The sequence below is a fragment of the Bos indicus genome, chromosome 1 (genome assembly GCF_029378745.1).
Source record: "Bos indicus isolate NIAB-ARS_2022 breed Sahiwal x Tharparkar chromosome 1, NIAB-ARS_B.indTharparkar_mat_pri_1.0, whole genome shotgun sequence".
NCBI lineage: Eukaryota > Metazoa > Chordata > Mammalia > Artiodactyla > Bovidae > Bos > Bos indicus.
Genome location: NC_091760.1, coordinates 133,285,562 through 133,307,412, shown reverse-complemented (window position 1 = coordinate 133,307,412; position 21,851 = coordinate 133,285,562). Strand labels below are relative to the sequence as shown.

The 21,851-nt window shown below is 34.6% G+C and overlaps 1 protein-coding gene across 5 annotated transcripts in view; it reads right to left on the bottom strand.

The window, feature by feature from the left end:
• STAG1 (STAG1 cohesin complex component) overlaps positions 1-21,851 on the bottom strand; it is a 509,253-nt gene that overhangs the window by 22,539 nt on the left and 464,863 nt on the right. For all 5 annotated transcript variants that reach the window (XM_070770514.1, XM_070770470.1, XM_070770576.1 and 2 more), the window contains 3 exons: positions 19,244-19,324; positions 2,915-3,007; positions 850-1,024 (listed from right to left, as the gene is read on the bottom strand). In XM_070770514.1, the coding sequence (XP_070626615.1) occupies positions 850-1,024; positions 2,915-3,007; positions 19,244-19,324 (349 nt within the window). The remainder of the gene's footprint in view (positions 1-849; positions 1,025-2,914; positions 3,008-19,243; positions 19,325-21,851) is intronic.

The following is a 21,851-nucleotide window of genomic DNA, read 5'->3' as shown; positions in this document are numbered from 1 at the left end:
TTGCTTAGGACAAGTAGCAGGTAAATATTGTTTCCTGAGATTAACATGAACTCAGAGATCCTTTTTTCACAGTCTAGTATTTTCTAAAATGTTCTGTTAAATAAAGAACATTCCAATAGCACCAGGTAGATCTGTGGATTTGATATGCCATGGATCTTACTTAAGAGAGCTTAAATCATCTATTTCACAAATAACCTATTTTATATAGTATTTATTTATAATTATTTATATTCAGTCTTATTTTGCTAAGTTTTCATTCTGCAGGCTCAGAACAATTTTGACTGGTGAGGTTTCATAATATTCTCTTAGAGTTTAGTATCTTAGAGTAACATTTTGTTAATTTAAGTAATATATGATCACTCCTCAGGAACAGAAAGGAACTCAGATGCTTTTCTTTAGAAAATTGTGAACCTGGAAGCAGTTCTATTAGAAAAAAAATCTATCTTGAACATACATTTCAAACATGTGGGAAATGACAAATGTACACAATTATCCATTATAGTATAGCTTAGGATAGCAGAAGACTGGAAACTAGTCAAATACCAATCAATATGAGATGAATAGTATAAATTATGCTATATTTAAATAATAAAATACTGTGTAGCTATTAGAATTAGAATAAGGAACTCTGTACTTAGTGATGGGGAAAGGTCTCTAAGGTACTATGTTAAAGGAGAGACACTTCACTGTGCATATTATTATTCTTGATTTCTGACTTATATGAATGTATTAACTTTTGTTTAAAAGAGAGAAATTGTAGTATTTTTTAGGACTGAATTGGAAACTTTCTTCAATCTCTTGGGGTTGTTAAGACAAGATCAATATTGACAAGATGATAGCTGCAAATACCCATGCTCTGGTTCTCCTCATCTTGGTCAATGAAAACATGATCCATCACAAAACTGAGGAGTTCAGACTGAAGTCCAGTATCTGGATTAAACACCAAAGGCTGAAGGCCCTCCCTGCCACCTGTCATTAATTGGTGGCTAAAAATCATCAAAAGATCACAGAGTAGCATGAAAGCCTGAAATGAAAAGGAAATTCATCAGTAAAACATTGTACAATAGTAACTACAAATGAAAATATACTAAATTACACGCAGTTCAGTAATGGTACCATAACAGAAATGCTAAGTATTCAAATTGCAGCTACTTAAACTATTTTTTAAGTTGGCTGTATTAACTTAAAACGATTAAGAGATTTTTGACTTGAACTTATAAAAAATGAACTGAATTCAACTCTGGAAACACAAAATTGAATTACTATATTAATGACACAGAGTATAAGTCAATCGTATACCGCATAAGCAAAAAAATAAGCACAAATCTTAAGATAAACTGTATAATTCAATCAATTACAATATAGTACACTACATCTGTAAGTTACCATTTTGGATTCTTCTTTTAATAATCTACTGTAAAACAAAATTCTGAACCATAGGTTAAAGTTGGATTCAAGATCATTCACTTAAAAAACAGTGATACAAAGCTTCTCAACAAATGTATTCACATAAAGAACTTTCAATATATTTTCCCATAGAGAATACATTAAGGTTATATTGCCACATTTATCCTATTTAATGGATGGTACAAAATGAACTTGTGTCATTCATTTACTGTTATGGAATAACTGAGGGCTCTTACACTCTAAAACAATCCATTCACCCCCCTCTAAAAACTGACTTCTGTGGAAAACACAATTTTGGTATAAATTTGGAGATGGTTGTATACTTGGCCGTTTACCTCCAGCAAGAATCATGGAAATTCATGCTATAAGTACATTACCATGAAATACATAAATTTAGAAACAAGTCACTTGAAAAGAGGAGAGCATGAAAGGAATCTAGGGAAATGTATATTTTTAACTGAGGCCATACTTCTGCATGTCACCAAACAGTGATGATGCAGAAACACTGAATTTCTGGCTTAAGTGTCCTGAGTTCGGTACTTTTAGATAGCACTGGTTAAGTTCAGAAAATTTAGAGAATAAGGTTTAGGAAAGATAATCTCTGTTCCCATTTTAAGTTAGACTATGCTGATAATAAAGAAGAGACCTGTGATACCCTATTTGTAAGATGAGTTAGCACAGGGTAAGTACTATTCTATTCTTTAACTAGATATAGACTTTCTAGTTGAACATCATAATAAAAAAACAGCATGGAAAAGATATATCTTTTTTTTTTTTTTTTTTGATAGAAGCTCTTCCTAATAGAACAGTTTTAGCTTACAAAATCACTTTGTGAAAATGGTATTGCCTTGGGCTTCACTTTGACTGTCTTTGGTCTACACCCCTTGCCAAGGGGTTAGGAGTCTGTTGGTCCAGTGGGATATGCCCATCAGCACCCCAACTTTACATCTCTGTCCAGGGGCAGGGATTCAGGAACTCCCTGCCCTCACAGACTGGATTCTGCTATAAGGGGCTGCACAGGCATCCTTCTGAGACACAAGTATCCCCAGTGTGTACTCCTAGGCCCCAGGATAGTTAAGGAACAACTTGTTTAAGGAAGTGATGCTGATAGTTTGGATATGTGGGTTAAACTGTTCACATGCATATGTGAGAAGTTCTAACTGGTGTGGGAAAGAGCTGAAGGTAAGATGAGAAGAAAGTGAACCCTAAGCCAGCTCCCATTCTGGTACAGAATCCTCAGGTTCTGGTATAGAATTCTTAAGAATCAAGAATTCTAAACTTAAACCTGACCTCACTTGCCAAGGTACAAAGATGTATAACAAGTTTGTTAGCTTACTTTATAACTTAACTATTTAGCATCTATACTCTTGTCCCAGGTCCCATAAGATAAACTACATGCTAAGAACTGCCATAAAAAATTACACCTTAAAAAAATTTACATCTTCTTATGCTTCTTCAATGCATTTGAATTATTTATATTGAGGGCTCTTAACTGACAATCTCTTACCTGTTCCTTCACTGGAGTATTAACATTAGATAGGCACTGCTGGCAAACAGCCAGAAAGGACTTCACTGTTTTCCTCAATACCAACAAGTCCTCCTGTAAGACACAAATTTGCAAGCACGAATTACAGTATTCTTGAAAACTGAAGAAATAATAAATGGAAAATAGCCAAACCAGTTTATTGTTAAGGAAATTCATAAAATCAAATTTATCACTGGGAACCAAATCATAATTTCCTAGTTATCCTAATGGAAGGGGCAGTGAAACCAATAATCCCAAATACTCTGTTCAATTTTGCTTTGGAATGCTCAGTATGATTTCCTCCAACATATTTCCTTTATAAATATGGTTTACTTGGGCTGGTATTAAAATTGATAGTCATTCCTATTACAAATACTAGATGTAGTAAAATGAGGAAGTGCAGCAGCATCGGGAAAAAAACCAATTAAGCAGTAAACATGTACTGAATTTTTTCCATATTCTCAGCACTCTGCAAAATGTCAAGGCAAAGAGATAACTTTAAGATAGTGTTCATGTTCTCAAAGAGTTAATATTTTAGCAGGGAGTTAGATCAATCATAGAGTAATTAATTGTTTAATTTTTTGGTATCAACTCTAATTGTAGCAGACAGACATGGCTGAGTTGGGGGCAGCTTCATAGAAAGATGAGCTTTAATCCAAGATTGGATAGGTGAATAGGATTTAATCAGATAGCCATATTACAATATTCAATATCAAACACTGGAAAACTATAAAAGGAAATTTAAATTTATCAAGTCCCTATAAAGTGCCAGGCACTGGTAAGAGGGCTGTTGTATAATTTAATATTTATATTGATTATAAGAAGTAGTTATTATTAGCAAAGATGAAAGCAGGACTGTCTGATATCAGAGCTCACATTCTTTTCACTAATAAGCAAGATGCATGCAGATAACTCAGTATTATATTGATATTTAAAATAGTAATGAAGAGTAATTAAATGAGCATAGGCTTGTATAGAAATCACTTTTAAAAAGTATTCTATGAAACAAAGATTCTTTAAGCTTCTCTATTTTGCATAGTTGACAGTACTATTTCCTTTTTGGAATCTTCACATCCCAAATAATACTTCAAAAATTACATATATTTCCTTTTGCTAAAATGAGTGCAGTATTTAGAAGGAATAAGACCCTCTTGCGCAGAGTATTAAAAAGGACACTGTCTCTAGAAACTTTAATGTTCCTGTAGATTAACATCCAACAATCAAACCTCAACATTCCTTGATCTTCTTTAATTTCAAAGACTCATAAAGCATCAGGGGAAAGAGACAAGAGTAGGCAGTCACAAAAGAATTTAAGGAGTCCTTACATTGGAAAGCTTAACCCAGAGTCAAGAGCAGTCACAGCAGGGTTGCCAAAAAGAGTTCTGAACAACTAAAAATCATCTACCTATAAGGAAAGGTGTTCCAGAGGGCACAGAATGTTCAAAAGCCTGGAGGTGCTTTTGAGAGACTACTGTTAATTTATTGCAGTTGGGGTGCAAATGGGAGGAGAGTGGTGAGAGAAAACTGAAGAGAAAGAGGACCCATTTCCATTTAAATGGAATACAACTTAAAATGCCATGTTAAATTATTTGGCTATTATCCTGTCAGCAATAAGGAGTTAATGAATAAGGATTTTTATCATGAAGTTGCTAAAAATTTATGCTAAAGAATCATACTCTAAGGAAAAGGGAGAAAGATGTAAAATAGTAAATAAACTCTTAATAGTATTAATAATAAATACAGTCTTCTCTTGAGGGTTTATTATGTACCAAATGCTGTGTTCTAAGGGGCATGGTGAAGAGCAGGGAAGCTGGCATGCTGCAATTCATGGAGTTATTAAGAGTCGAACTGAGCAACTGAATGAACGACGATGAACAGGCATAAATTTAAGTCTTACAATCAGCCTATGAAGTAAGTGATTAATATGCCTATATTACAGAGGAGGAAACTGAGGTTCAGAGCATCTGCAGATTTTAAGTGATAGAGTAAGGATCCATACCTAGTGCCATCTGACTCTAAAGCCTATGCTTCAAACCATCATCCTACAGTTCATCATATATTAACAGACACCATAGGAATAATCTGAAAATAAAATATTGGGCCTAAAAATAAAATGCTGTCAGTAAAGATGTTAACCTGGTGTAGAGAAATTAAAGCAGAAGAACTGATAGCATTTAGGAGCTATCAGGAACAGAGGATGTTGATGTGACTCCTAATTTCTAGGTAGTTGCCTACTAGATAGATTATGGTATAAGTCACCAAGATAGTTAATACAGGAACAAATGCTAAGGTAATAAGTTTGGCTTTAGGGATGCTGATCTGCAAACCCTGAAAGATATCGTTAGGTAGTGAGAATAGGAAAAAGAGGTCCAAAATGGTGGTGGGTAAAAGACAAGGAAGGGAAAAGCCTGCAAAAATAGAACAAACGAAGGAGTGAGGACCTTAGGTAAAACAAACAGCCCTCCTGGGTAGCCCAGTTTACATAGGGCAGGCTCAGGGGGAAGAAAGAAAACAAAGAGAGGAGCAAACCTGAGGCTAGGGCTTTTCTTTTCTCGTATTTTGGGTTGGACCACCCTCACACCTCCAGGACGTATTTTCCTTTGCTTGCCAGTAAAACTGAGCTATAACACTGGTCCATTCATCACTTCAAATTTTTGCTGCGACTGAGGAAATTACATGGAGAATGCTTAAAATTCTCCAAGCCAGGCTTCAGCAATATGTGAACCGTGAAATTCCAGATGTTCAAGCTGGTTTTTAGAAAAGGCAGAGGAACCAGAGATCAAATTGCCAATATCCACTGGATCACTGAAAAAGCAAGAGAGTCCCAGAAATTTTTCTGGAATTATTTCTCCTTTATTGACTATGCCAAAGCCTTTGACTGTGTGGATCACATGGGCATACCAGACCACCTGACCTGCCTCTTGAGAAGCCTGTATTGCAGGTCAGGAAGTAACGGTTAGAACTGGACATGGAACAACAGACTGGTTCCTAACAGGAAAAGGGGTACGTCAAGGCTGTATATTGTCACCCTGCTTATTTAACTTCTATGCAGAGTACATCATGAGAAACACTGGGCTGGAGAAGCACAAGCTGGAATCAAGATTGCCAGAAGAAATATTAATAATCTCAGATATGCAGATGACACCACCCTTATGGCAGAAAGTGAAGAGGAACTAAAGAGCCTCTTGATGAAAGTGAAAGAGGAGAGTGAAAAAGTTGGCTTAAAGCTCAACATTCAGAAAACTAAGGTCATGGCATCTGGTCCCATCACTTCATGGCAAATAGATGGGGAAACAGTGGAAAAAGTGGCTGACTTTATTTTTCTGGGCTCCAAAATCACTGCAGATGGTGACTGCAGCCATGAAATGAAAAGACACTTACTCCCTGGAAGGAAAGTTATGACCAACCTAAACAACATATTAAAAAGCAGAGACATTACTTTGTCAACAAAGATCCATCTAGTCAAGGCTATGGTTTTTCCAGTATTCATGTATGGATGTGAGAGTTGGACTATGAAGAAAGCTGACTGCCGAAGAATTGATGCTTTTGAACTGTGGTGTTGGAGAAGACTCTTGAGAGTCCCTTGGACTGCAAAGAGATCCAACCAGTCCATCCTAAAGGAGATCAGTCCTGGTTGTTCATTGGTAGGACTGATGTTGAAGCTGAAACTCCAATACTTTGGCCACCTCATGGGAAGAGCTAACTCATTTGAAAAGACCCTGATGCTGGGAAAGATTGAGGGCAGGAGAGAAGGGGACAATGGAGGATGAGATAGTTGGATGGCATCACCGACTCAATGGACATGGGTTTGGGTGGACTCCGGGAGTTGGTGATGGACAGGGAGGCCCAAGCATGCTGCAGTTCATGGGGTTGCAAAGAGTCTGACACGACTGAGTGACTGAACTGAACTGTAACACTGGTCCGCCCATTGCTTCCAGTTTTGTTGCGGTGAGACAGAACCAAGGAAATTACACACTCCCAAGACAATATCCTATTAAAGATGTCTAAAAGTCAGCTGGATGAGTTCAAAGTCCACAGTAAAGGATCTGAGCAAGAAGAGATTTGGGAGGCCTCAGCATTTAGAAACAATGGAAGTAGATGAGACCGTTAAAAAGAGAATATGTAAATAGGGCTGACAAAAGTACCCTGGGGAACACCAAAACTTAACAGACGGATAAGAAAGAAAGGCATATGAAGAAATCTAAGAAATAGTCTGAGAAGTAGGAACAAAATTAGAATATGGCATCCCAGAGGTAAGAAAAGGAAACATTTAAAAATGAGTAGAATTGAGACTTCGTTGGTGGTCCAGTGCTTAAGAATTCACCTGGAGCACTATACCTTAAATAAACCACTGCAGGAGATGTGGATTTGATCCCTGGTCAGGGAACTTGGATCCCATAGGCTGCAGGGAAACCAAGCCTCGTACCACAACTACAGACAGGCCTGAGCACCACAACAAAAGATCCTGTGTGCTGGACTGAAGATCCCCCATGCAATGAAGATCCCACCTGCTGCAACTAATACCCGACACAGCTAAAAAATAAACAAATAAATAAAAATATTAAACAACAATAATGAATGGAATAGTTTAATGATGACAAATGTCACCAAGAGAAAAGAAAAGGACTTAAAGGTGTTGCAAGAATAAAGCAACAATGTTATGAGTGACCTTGGGGAGAACACTTTCAAATGGATTGTTGTTTAGTTGCTAAGTTGTGTTCAACTCTTTTGTGACTCTGTGGACTGCAGCACACCAGACTCCTCTCTCCATGAGATTTCCCAGGCGAGAATACTGAAGTGGGTTGCCATTTCCTTTTCCAGGGGATCTTCCGACCAAGGAATCATACCCGTTTCTCCTGCATTTACCACTGAGCCACCAGCAAAGCTCTTCAAAACAATTCTGTTGTTGTTGTTCAGTTGCTAAGTGGTTCAGTTGCTAAGTGGTATCTGACTCTTTGGACTGCAGCACACAAGGCTTCACTGTCCTTCACTATCTCCTGGAGTTTGCTCAAATTCATGCCCATTGAGTCAGTGATGCTATCTAACCATCACCTGTCGTCCCCTTCTCCTCCTGCCCTCAATCTTTCCCAGCATCATGTTCTTTTCCAATGAGTAGGCAGGTTCTTTGCATCGGGTGGCCAAAGTACTGGAGCTTCAGCTTCAGCATCAGTCCTTCCAATGAACACCCAGGACTGATCTCCTTTAGGATGGACTGGTTGGATCTCCTTGCAGTCCAAGGGACTGTCAAAAGTCTTCTCCAGCATTACAATTCGAAGGGATCAATTCTTCCCAGGTGGCACGAGAAGTAAAGAATTTGCCTGTCAATCCAGGAGTCACAGAGATGCAGGCTCTCTCCTTCGTTTAGGAAGATCCCCTTGGAGTAGGAAATGGTAACCTACTCCAGTATTCTTGCTTGGAAAATCCCATGGATAGAGAAGCTTGGCGAGCTACAGTCCATGGGCTCACAAGGAGTCAAACATGACCGAGCACACACACTCATTCAAAGGAATTAAAAGGGCTTTAAACGGCAATGGTAGAAAGGATAAGAAAGCAAGCAACTCTTTCAAAAAAGTCTGACTGTAAAAAGTGAGAGAAAAATAGGACAGCTACTGGAGAGGTCTTTGGGGGTCTTTGTTGTCCTTTTCAATAGAAAAGATTTGAAATGTTTGTTGAATAAATAACTGAAAGAAAAACAAAATGCAGGCCATGCTATGAACTAGTTTAGACCTTAGAGAAACTGTATCTCAGGATTACAGATTTTAAAAATTTATAAACAAAAGGGTTGAAATATGTATTCTCTGAGGTTCTATGGCATTCTGTGAATCTGTTGAATTAATCTAGGCACTCAAATGAGAACATGCAGGTGCTAACTGGTAAACCTAGTATTCAAAGGATGAATGTTCACTCTTCCTGCTGGTACCTAAAACAGTGTTTGGCACATGGGCAGATATATAGTAAATACTTGCTGAATAATATCCAAGTACACATAATACAGATGATAGCACAATCCGAGAGACAAATAAATGTGTTCATTTTACTGCACAATAAATATAGTTAAAAATGATGCCAGGAGGCATTAATGCTCCTTTATTCCCTTAAATTTCATGGTTACTGTGCAGTTTGAAGCAGTCTAGGGAATCAGCTATTGCTGGAGTTGGAGACAAAAGATTCCTTTAAAGGTCAGTCATAAAGCAGATGTGCCTTATATAAAATGATTACTTGCCAATCCATCTGAGAAGTTGTAAATTTAACATCACAACTAGGTAAGCAACCTACTGATTGCTTACTAATCAGCAGTAGCATTTTAAGAATGTAGAAATGGAAAACAACTAAGGAAATAGAAGCTTTTTTAGCAGTAAGTTTAGCATAGATTTGGATAGAACTTTAATATTCAGTGCTCAAGAAAGTTAACTTAATTGTAATCAGTTAGAACCCACTGAGAGAAGTTTAAGTACCAACAATTTTAGGTAAACAGGCACAGATACTGTATATTTAACAGAGGTAGCTAATCTCAAATAGTAAATTCCTCTGAACAGCTGAGAACAAAATTTTAGTTCTTTTGGATTTCAGAACACTGTGCTTTATTTATTCATCCTATAATTTTCCTACAAACCTCATTATGCTAGCATCTCACACTACATAAAGTTAACATCTATTGGCAGTTACTGTGTACTAGGCACTAATCTAAGCTTCTCACATATTAATTCAACTGTGACGTGTATAGATATTATCACTTCGATTCTACAAATGAAGAAACAGGCTCAGAAATGTTAAATGCAGACCCAAAGACAAAGCTTTGTCTTTGTGAGGCAGTAAATTAATCAGAACAGTTTGCCTCCAGAGTCTATAGTCCTAACCATTTTGCTATAGTGACTTTTTATAATGCAGGAAAATTAATATACTGAAGAAACAGGCAGCATTATGGAGCTAAGAAATATAAAACTCAAATTACTCAAAAAGTATTATAAACAAAAACGCAGGTCAACCCAAAAGACACTGAAAAAGAACAACACATGAGCTAACTTATCTGTAATAGACTGTAATTTTAAGTGACTAAAATTTTTAGGGAGTGCTTCTAACACTCTGAACATGATGGGATTTCTATTTAAATTCTTTCTAGCCAGAGTATTTGCATTATAGTGATAAAAACTGAAGGCAGAGTTAGAACAGTAATCTCTTCTCTCAGTCCATATAAGAGAATGTAGACTAAGAATACAGTGCCTCCTTTTAAATGCTTTTCCCTAGATGAAACCAGTATTTTCTTTTATTTTCAGAAAGCAGCTTGGGGTTAAAAGCACTTTTCCTAAAGTAGTTATGGAAAGGAATTCAAAAGAGTCAAGTGAAAAGATGACACTGAGATTTAAATTATAATATCTTGGCTATGTTCTTTTATATGCATTTTGCAAGTTGCTTCACTAAGAGAAGCTTTTGCTTCCCTGTAGATTTAGTGAAACCAAGAATCAGAAGATTGAAACCCAATATACTCAAATGTGAAAGGGCTAAAAGACCTTCAGTTTTTCAGTGATTTATTGTTAAAAATAAAAAGAAATCTCTCTTAATGAACTAACATGATGTTTTGAAAATATACCCTAGTCAGCAAAATCTCAACAAAGAAGAGCCCCAAATAAGGCTGGCACAATTAAGATGGTGGACTTATCATATAAACTATATTAGAAGTTTTCTTAAAGGTACAAAGGCTCAAACTTGACTTACCCTAATATCTTGGGATGAAAAATGTAGATTGTCCTTTAAGAGCCAAGTATCTCAACATGATTATAGTCAGTGAGGCAAGATAAGGGTTTAATTCATAAACACACAAAACATGAAGATCCTGACAGATTTTTTGTTTTTCGGTCATACCACAGGGCATGTGGGATCTTAATTCCCTGACCATGGATCAAACCGGCACCCCCTGAATTGGGAGGCAAAGTCATCCACTGAACTCCCTGGAAGACCCAAACAGGCAGATTTAAATGGGTGATTTCCTTTCATTTTTGCATCATAATTTTATGTGTCTAGAGGCAGACTACATTTGGCTGCCCTTTTATCCACAACTATGAAATATGATTTAGATAATCATAGAAACTGAAGCCATGGAAAAACTAGCAATAAATATCTAAAACTAGTTCAACATTATCTGACAATTATACATTTTCAGAGTGTGCAGAAGTAAAATATGGGAAGTTGTGAAATAAGGACCTAGATCAGGCCAAAGATCTTAGAATATGAGAATAAAGCCTGTTAAGAATTTAGTGAAACATTTTTTGTGATTAAAAAATGGGGCATGAAACTAAGCTAGTTAAAAACAAGACCAAGGGGTTACTCTACTAGGCCAGGTACTGGCAAAACTTTTGGGTAAAGGGTCAGATAGTAAATATTTTAGGGTTTGTGGGTCATAATGTCTCTGTTACAGCTACTTAAGTTTGCCTTTTGAACAAGAAAGCAGCACATAAATGAATGAGCATTGTTGTGTTTCATTAAAACGTTCCTTACAAAAACAGGTGTCTAGTCAGATTTGCCCCATGGGCTATACAGTTTGTCTAGCTTGTATTGGGCTACAAAGCTCTTTGGACATATAAACTGCATTATACTTTTATGTACTTAGCATCATTACTAACATAACGTTCATTAAATTATTTTTCAGCTCAACTAACTCATTATCCATAGTAAATATGACAGAAACATATTTAGGTAATTCATCCACTTGGGACACATCAGTGGGCAAGAGACAAAAGCCTCACCACTGCTATAGGGTAAACCCTATGGAATATCTTTGAAACTGCTTTCATTCACGAGTAACTGCTACTAGCTTCTCTTCTGAAGATAAGGAGAATGTGCCACTTTTGTGAATATACAGTAAAATACTGGATTTTAAAACCCCAAATGTAATACCTAGTTTTCAGTGTTGCTTTTCTTGGTGATCTGAATCCCCACCTGCTGCCTCCTGCCATTGCCTCAAGGGTAATCCACTTGATCTAGGAACCCTTAAGCTGCCTACTGTAGTTCCAAAACGTCTTCTGATTTCTCTTTTCTGTGGTGTACAAAGATGCAGGAAGCTAAAGGAGGAGTCAGAGGGACAGGGGGAAAGTAGTGACTGTTAGGAGCAAAGCAAGAGATGTGAATTCTCAAATTTTTCAAAATACAGATGGAGGACAAAATCTACCATGCTATATTCCAAACCTACACTAGACACTGAGCATGTTTATGTACTTCCATAACTTTATATAACAGTTCATTTAGCATTAATTTTTGGTTTTGGCAGGAGAGAAGATTAGGAAAGCACAGGCTAGGACTGCAATTTAATGCTATCAAAGCAACAGTTATTGCTGACTAAAACATTTCTTTTAATTTAATCTTCCCAACAACCCTGTCCAGCAATGAATATCACTTATTAGCAAACTAAAGTTCAAATGTAAAGTAATTTGTATACCTTTGTCACAGGTGGTAAGAAATAGAGCCAAACTTCAAACTCAATTTAACTCCAAAGGCCATGTTTCAACACAAAAAATGCTGGAAAGATATTATTTATTTATAAACTGAAAGTTTCTTATATATATATATAAATTGGGTTAGCAAGAAGAAATCATTTCAACAAATACCTAGTAATTACAGAATGGCCACTGGAAAAAACATTTTCAAAATAAAAAACCTACTGCAGAAAGGAAAAGTGATTATTTTATCACTCAGGGAATATTAAATAATATAAAATACTTACATTCTTTTATTCAAATAAATGACCTGACAGGAAAGTAAACTTCCTTTATAATTAATTTTGGTGGAGAAAGATTTCCAATTTCTGTACTGAAGAGTGGAAGTGTTATGCTTTGTTTAAATATTATTTTTAAAAAATATCTGGCCACACCACACAGCATTAAATATTGTTAACATTGCTTTCAGCCTCTAATAAACAGTTAAAACACATTTTTACATTATAATAATTGTTATTTAGAATAGATCTTCTCAGTCCTGGCTCACTGCTTAGATCCTGAGGTATTAAATAAATTAGGAGTTAAGAGTATTTATAAAGTGGCACTTTAAAGACCACTGTCCCCGTGCAAGTAAAAACAGCATCCAAATAAACAGGCTAGTGAAGTTGAGGAAGCCTTATGCTGTCCTTCAAGGGGTGGGAAGGCATTCCTTACCAGAAAGCAAGCTCCAAAAAGTAGAGGCCCAGGAACAGGGTTGCAAACACAGTATGGAATTCTTAATAAGATGTTGGAATCATGAATTGTACATGCCCCTCTAAGTTGAACATACTTACTTATGATTTCCAGAAATTTTTAGAATGTTAGAGTCTAATAAAATTTTGGACAAGTTGAGAGTTTAGCCATCTACTTAAGTATTCCAGTTTAAAAACAAAACAAAACAAAAAAAGAACCCTCCAGGAGCTGAAAAAGAAATGAATATAAAACAAGTCCTGGATCTTTCCCTCCTAACTTTCCTAGACCAGCCACTCAGGCACTTGAGACTGGACACACTATTAATAGAAACAAAGCTATAAAATAATCACTCTGAAGTCATGGACCAGTAAAAAGGAAAGGCTTAAGACTAAAACCAAGTAGATAGTTATTGAGGATAGACTTCTTAAGAAATAAAAAGGTAGGGGAGGGGAGATCTAGAAAAGAATGAAGCAAAACGGTTGTATACTTTATTCCTAGAGGGATAGCTACTGTTGCCAGCTGTTGGCCTCATTCCCTTCCCCTTCAAAGCAGTGAACTCTGCAGACTGAGGTATATTATCTGTATTTTGTTATTATAAGAGTTTGGGGACAAGGACCTAAGTGAGCTATCTCTTTCGTATTCACAGATATTAATGCTCTATAGGACTTGGAAGGGGAGAGAAAGAGGTCTAGAAAGAAGACTGTGGATTTTTATACACAGCAAGGTTAAACATTTCTCCTCATGGGCCTTGGCCACCATCAGTCCTATCTTTACCCTAACTGTTTGGAGGTAAACAAGTTGAAATTTGCAGAGGAGAACCTTCAGTCAAGAGTGTAATGGAGGAACAAACTTTGTAATAAATATGCTATACTTCTCACTAATAATTTGACTTGTAGCTCCCTGAGGGATGTAGATTTTCTTTAATTTGAAGACTTAAGGATAAAGCCTGGGTCCAGAATACAGGGATGTTTCCCCCAGGCCATTCCTACTGCTGTCTAGAATAGAAACATGCAGGGTAAGGCAGAGAGCACAACAAATTTAAGACTACAGAGGGTAGGACAGCTCCTCTCAGGAGGAAAAAAAAAATTGAGGATAAATTCTAGATCCCCAGGCCTAAAAAGGCAATAGGGGCATTAGTTCAGCCCTAAGTCTTATTTACCTGGCTCTTTAAATGTCTCTGTATATGTCCAGAAGGAGCTGAAGGAAGAAGTGTGTTTTCTGCTACAGAGAAGAGAAACTGAAGGCTGCTTCTACAGGACCAGCACTAGGGGGCACCCGAGCAAAGTATACTGAGCTTGACCTGTGAGATAGCCAAAGAGGTTCAACTCTGGAAATTAGGGGAACAGAGGAAATACCCATCGGTAAAACCCAGTGGACTTCCATTTTAAATAAAGATCTAATCCTGATCTTGACACAGTCTTCTCATGTACTTCATTTTATAGAATACTGTTCACTGTTAAGTTATAATTTGAATTTAAACTTCAAATATAACTACCATTCATAATCCCCCAAATGACAGTGTTCATGACAACAGAGAAAGAAGAAAAGTAAATTTTAGACAGTATTCACTAAAGAGCAGTTTGGTAATGTGTATTAACCCTTAAAAGTATGTACAATCTTTGACCAAGCAATTCCATTTCCAAGAATGTAAGATGAAAAAATGCAAAACACAGAACAAGCTTTTGCACCAGAATGTCCATCACAGAATTTTATTACTTAAAATGTGTAAACAATCTAAATATCCAAGAGAGAAGTAAAATAAATTATAAACTACACTATGTACTATCATGCATATGTTAAAATATTATCTATAAACATTAAATACATGAAGAATGTTAATTGAAGAGACACAAAATTATAAATACATCATAATCTTAGTAAGACTGAAAAGTATGTAAGAAAAAGTACTGAAAGAAAATACATCAAAATATTAACAGGTAGTAAGATTTGGAAATTTCATTTTATGTATATAGTTTTTATAATGAACACATAAGTAAGAAAGCTCAAATTTATGAAAACCATTCTACCTTATATTTTACACCAAAACCAAACATGCATAATTTATTAATTAAAAATATAAGTGACCTTTTCAGAGGTTTAAATGAATTTCTATAAATATAACAAAAATGAGCAGAGAAAAACAGCAGTCAGGTGGCCAGTTCCTCACTAAATAAATGGCTCATTCTATATTAACAGTTATTCAACAATAAAAAAAAAACAAAATTAATTCATGTAGTAAGACTTTCATGTTACCTCTACAAAATCAATATTACAAATGTTAAATATATAGACCCAAAGGGTTTGCTGTATTACATTTAAATTTCAGGGAACAAATTAAAGGGGAGAAAAAAGGACAGAGAATTTCAGGTGCTTCATTAGCAAAGTTTTCCATATACTTTAAGCACTGACATTACAAACTGAGCCATTTAAAAATCATGGTAACTTCTCATTTAAATACTTTGAGGGATACAGAATGACCACAGAAAACTGCCATGTGTCATACTTTTTCAATATACAACTGACAAATGATATTGTTCAGTAAGGAATCAACCAATGTGTCCTTAGAAAATTTGCTTTTAAAAAAACCAACTACGACAAAACTCCATAAAAAGTAGTTGTATTAAAAGCTTAATAATACAAGATTTTAAGGAGTAGTAACAGAAAGACAGTATGTTGAGATTCAGAGACTTGTGCTCTAAGTGTGATTTTAGACAACTCTCAATTTTTGTTAAGTATTAGGTTCCTTTTCTGTAAAAATGGGATTATAATATCCACTCTATAGGATAATTAAGCAGATTTAATCAAATTAGAACATTTATATTAAAATGATTAATAACATGTAAAATACAAACAGGTAAAAATAACAACGTCCCCTTATAGGTTTCATCAAATTATTTTCAAACTCCTTTATAGCTTTAATATTACACTTATAAACAACAAAAGAATGCTATAACAGCAAGTAAGATACAGAACATACTATGTACTTTTTTAGTATTCATCTAAGTCCAATAACTCAGTGAGTTATTTGTGATAAACCAAAACTTAAGATTAGAAGATGGAGAATAAAAAAATTTTCATAGTAATAGTTTTAAAAAATTAATTTTTAAGATATTAATATGCACCATAAATATCAACAACAAAAACAATCCCTCAAAAAGTATCAAAAGGTATAAATGGAAAAGTAAATTTCTCTCCTTATGCCTGCCCCCAAACAATTTTTACTTCCCAGAGGTAATCACTGTTAAGATTCTTGTATATTTATCCAAACATCTTCAGTATAGCGGTTTTTAAGTTTAGCATAGGTTGTAGAATTCTAGAGCTAGAAAAGATTGGCGACAAACAACTATAAACTTCATAACAAAGTAACGTGAGACACAGATAAGTGATTTTTCAGTTGTTACTAGAATACGGAAAGCCCTTTACAACTGATAAAATGATTTGATATAAATTATTTATTTTAAAATTATTTAAGTGACTTGACTCAAGGTTACTTTCATAACTTAATGATGTAGCCGAGTCTATACTTAGGAATTTGATATCTTACCAAGTGGGATGTTACTAATACAGATTCGTGTATACAAAGTTTATGTATGTGACTCATACATTTTCAAAGATATCCTATATTATATACAGGATTAGAAAGTTTGACAATTCCTGATCTTGTGATTATTATAAATAAGAATCATTAAAATAACTATTTTAAAAGAAAAAAATATTAGCAGTGGAAGATTAATTTTTCAAGTTTGTGTGTATCCTAAAGATTCATGTTTTATAAGGTTATCAGTTTCAGCGAATCAGTTTTAAACTATAGACACAACCAATACATGATTACTAAATATACTTTGGTTTACAAAAATTACCAACAACTTCAAAGTGAGAAGAAACATCCTGAGATACAGCTAAGTAAGGATAATTTCACATGTGATATAAATGCACACAAAACCAAAATGGAAATCAATGAACACTAAAGCATCTAAAAGGTGCTAGGGCACACTTTCTGGAATAAAGAAAACCAATGTTGGCTACAAAAATCTGCATTGCCATTGTGGCAATGACAAAAACAAAATCAGTAGAATGACTAACAACAAAAAGGAAGCTATTTTCATTAGGAGAATATATGAGATGAAAATTACACAGCAAAGGCAAAGAATCTCAAAATAGCTCTGCTGCAACAGGATTAAAAAAAACAAAATATTCTGGACTTCCCTGGTGGTCCAGTGGTTAAAATTCTGTGCTACCAATGCAGGGGGGCATGGGTTCGATCTCTGGTCGGGGTTAAAAAACAAAATATTCAAAGAAGGAGGTCCAAGAATAGATTCTTACTCTAATTATGGAATTTAATTGTAAAGGGACAAAATTTAAATTAAATGAAGGAAATAACCACTAATTATGCTAAAGTTTTAGGCTAGTGTATATTTCAAATTTACTAAAATGCAGTTATCAACATTCAGTTAAAATACAAATAACTCAGACAATCAAAATGATCTCAGTGGAAAACAATATAAAAGTCAAATAAACTAAGTGAAAAATTCAAATAAACTAATTATGCATAACATATAAACTCTTGCTTTCAAATTTTAACTTACATATATACACTCTCCTTTAATCTTTTCATATAAAAGAATATTTCAAAAAACATGAAAATGTTATATAGTTTTAAAGTGGTTTTTGTTTCCAATAAAAGAAGATTAACCTTGATTTTTGCTTTTCAAGACTAAAACTTTTAATAAAATAGAAAAAAACCAAAAAGCCAACAAATGTATCAACCTCCTTCTAACTGAAAATGAACAGAACTCCCAATTACTTCCAAAGGCACAGAAATCCTCCAATCATTCAACAGAAAAGACAAAAAGAAAAAAAATTCTTTCTCCTAGAAAAGAATACTCTGTATCAAGTAGTTGGTTCTATATGGAAATGTATTATTAACATTGTTACTGGTTAAATAGCTTCTGTTTTGTTAAATGAAGAGATTCAAAGTAAAAAATATTTTATAGATTGAAATTATCTGACATAAATACAAAATAAATATATTTCAATTGTGTTATGAAATCAAAGGGGCTTGAACATATGCCCAAAGAGCACACATTTGATAAAGAACCAAATAAAGAGACTCTGATAATTTCAATCTATAAAATATTTTTTACTTTGAATCTCTTCATGGTTTCTAGTCTTTTTAGTAAAGTTGGCTTTTTAATATGAGCTCATTTTTCTTAAAACTCTGAAAAACTCTCTGAGGCAACTTCCTTCAGAAAGGATTTGTATTTGATTCTCTTAGGTGCTTGGGGATACTACCATTATAGAACATAATCCAAATCTTATTTATTCCCTCATGAATGGAATTGGTATGAGTTTATTTCTAATTTAACCTCATGCTGGGAGTAGCTCTTTTTGGGATCCCAACTTTATCAAGGGACATGCTACTTATTAGACAGTCCTCTTCAGGAGGGCTTTGGGACTTGTCTAGATTAGCAAATATTCTCAAGATTTTTCACTTTCATGCATTGGAGAAGGAAACGGCAAACCACTCCAGTATTCTCTCCTGGAGAATCCCAGGGACGGGGGAGCCTGGTGGGCTGCCGTCTATGGGGTCGCACAGAGTTGGACACGACTGAAGTGACTTAGCAGCAGCAGCAGCAGCAGTACTCTGCTTGACTTTCTGGGATCTGAATTTCACTTAAGTTCTGGTTTGTATTTTCTCTTTGTTTTGCATGGTCATGGGTAAGTTAAAAATTAAAAAAAAAAAAATTTTATCCAATGATTTAAAATGTTCACAAACAAGTTTGTTTAGTTTGGGCCCCAAGGTACCATAATGCCAGAACTAAAACCTACACACTATTGTCTTTCAATATTATTCTCTTTCTTACAGCATATCACCTATCAAAGCTCTTCTGGTTTCAAGTACAGTTATTTCTTAAAGGAATTTAAACTTCACGTATACATACAATTCTGTGGCTACTGCTTGAAAAACTGTTTATCTTTCAAAGATGTAAAATATATATATATATATATGTGTGTGTTTAGGATAAAACAAGAATTGATAACAATAATTACATATTTTATTAAAATTATAGTAATAAAAATAATATAATGAGTTAAGCAAGATCACTGTACTTTAGTAATAATCCTTCTGCCTACGGAAACTCTTACTTACTTTGGAAGGAGAACCATCAGTAATTTTCACCAACTGCCAAAGAATCGAGTAATGGGAACACTGCAGTGCCTGTACGACTATCTGTATCAAATAAAAAATTCAAACAAATGAGACATAATTTACGTTTGTACAATATTAAGAGAATAATATTTATCATAGTTTTTATCTTACAATAAAGTTTCAAGTCCAAATAGTTGTAGAATTAATAAGAATGCACAAAATAATATTTAGTTTAAAAAGACAAACCAACCAATCAATCTAGAGAATACAGATATAATGTATCTCAATAAATATGGACCCCAATACACTATGCTTTAAACAAAAATGCATTGTCATAAATACTTTACTCAGTCAAATTTTTAAGAAGAGATTGAAGAAACTTTTATCCAAATGTTACACTTAAATGATTATTTAATTTGTTTAGAGTTTTTCATAACTTCGTAACACTTTCGTAACACTCACACAGAAATGTGCATAAACATATATAAAACTTAATGACTGAAGTATATGAAGAAAATTCTGTCACAGATTAGTGTTTGTAGATAAATGTGGATATTATTTGATACAACACCAAATACTTCAATTTGCACTTGTGAGAGAAAGCAAATGACATCTTTCTCTTGTATGAAGATAGTTTGACCTTATGAGCCTGCCTTGGAAATCTCCCAGGCTCCCTGGACCACATTTTGAGAGTCTCTGCTCTGAGAACAGGATTGCTGGGTATGTGTGTATTTAACTTTACAGGAGATAGTACCAAATTTTTATCCAAAGTGGCTATATCTAATATTCTTTGACAGGTCTTGTGGCTCTATGTTTTTATCTACATTTGATGTCATCACATTTTTTACATCAGGTGACTTTATTTTATGCATGAGTAGTATCTTAATGTGGTATTAATTTATATTTTTCTAATTATCAATGCAGATGAGCACCTTTTCATTTTTTATTAGCACTGAACCCCTATTCTGTAAAATATTTACCCATATATTTCAGCAAGGCAAACAGTAGAGTTTAGGAAAATAAAAATTAAAAACATTAATAAAAAAGAAAACTTCATTTTGGATAGGGCTTTTATTAACATTTCTGTTTGAAAACATGATAGATCTCTATTGCAATAAAGCATATCAGATATGATACTCCATTATTATAGTGTCTCTATTATTTTCCCCTCTAGATAGACTAAAAATCATAAGAATGAATATATGTATAAGATAAATCAAGAGAGAGATCAGTAAGTGGACTGCTTCAGGAAGTAGAAATTTGATTGGTTTTACTTTAAAAATTTCAGGTTTCAGATCCAGTGCATCTTCTCAGCTCTGAAAATAACTCATCAGAATTAGAAGGATGACTGGTGCTGCTTTTCATACAGTACTAATGAGATGTCAAGGTTTTATTAAACATGATAATTAAATGCCTGATTTATGTCAGAATGCTAGAAACAAGACTTACTGAAACACCGTCAACTTATGAACATTAATGCTAAAGAAATCCTCTTACTACACTTAGAAGATACTCAATATGGTACACTTCTGGTCCTGAGACACCCTCTGATAACTTCTACCTTATAAAAAAGTATTGAAGTGGTTTGTGTGATTTAAAACTTTTTCTTGAATTTGAAACTATTTGTATTGTTAGATTACTAGAAAAGTGATATACAAAAAAACATTAATCAATGGGAAATTAAGATATGGAAAAAAGTATTATTGAAGATCTGCTTAATTTTGGTTATATCTATCCTAATCATTATAAATATTTCTTTTCATTCTACATTTCTATGACCTATATACTAGGAATTACTCAAAATGTATTTCAAAGTAATACACAAGTTTCTTAGATTTAGAAGAAACAGGTCACTTCAATACCTATACAGCATCCCCATTTTAATTTTCAATACAATGGTATTCATTATATGTTTACTTCAGAAGGGCTCCACAGTATTATTTTAAAATAAAAAGCTCACTCTCATTGATTGGGAAACATTTTACTTTCTCACAGTTATAATTATGTAACAATGTAGTTGATCACACTTCAAAAGAAAATTCAGAACTCTTTCTTCCAGGCTTTACATCAGTCATATTGATTTTTATCTCCCAAACTAGCAATGTTATCCTAAATCTGAAAGTCATTTTTATTTAGCAACTTCACCTTTTTGTAGTACAGGTAAAACAAGAAAGACAAGCAATTAAAAACTGAAAAAGCCAAATGATAATTCTAACCTAGGAGCAGGATAGCCCTTCTGCCTTTTCTTGACTAACACTGCTCTGACTCTGGAAAGGATCTTTTAATAATACCAAATAGATGGGGAAACAGTGGAAACAATGGGTGACTTTATTTTTGGGGGCTCCAAAATCACTGCAGATGGTGACTGCAGCCATGAAATTAAAAGACACTTACTCCTTGGAAGGAAAGTTATGACCAACCTAGACAGCATATTAAAAAGCAGAGACCTTCGCCAACAAAAGTCCATTTAGTCAAGGCTATGGTTTTTCCAGTAGTCATGTATGGATGTGAGAGCTGGACTATAAAGAAGGCTGAGTGCCAAAGAACTGATGCTTTTGAACTGCGGTGTTGGAGAAGACTCTTGAATGTCCCTTGGGCTGCAAGAAGA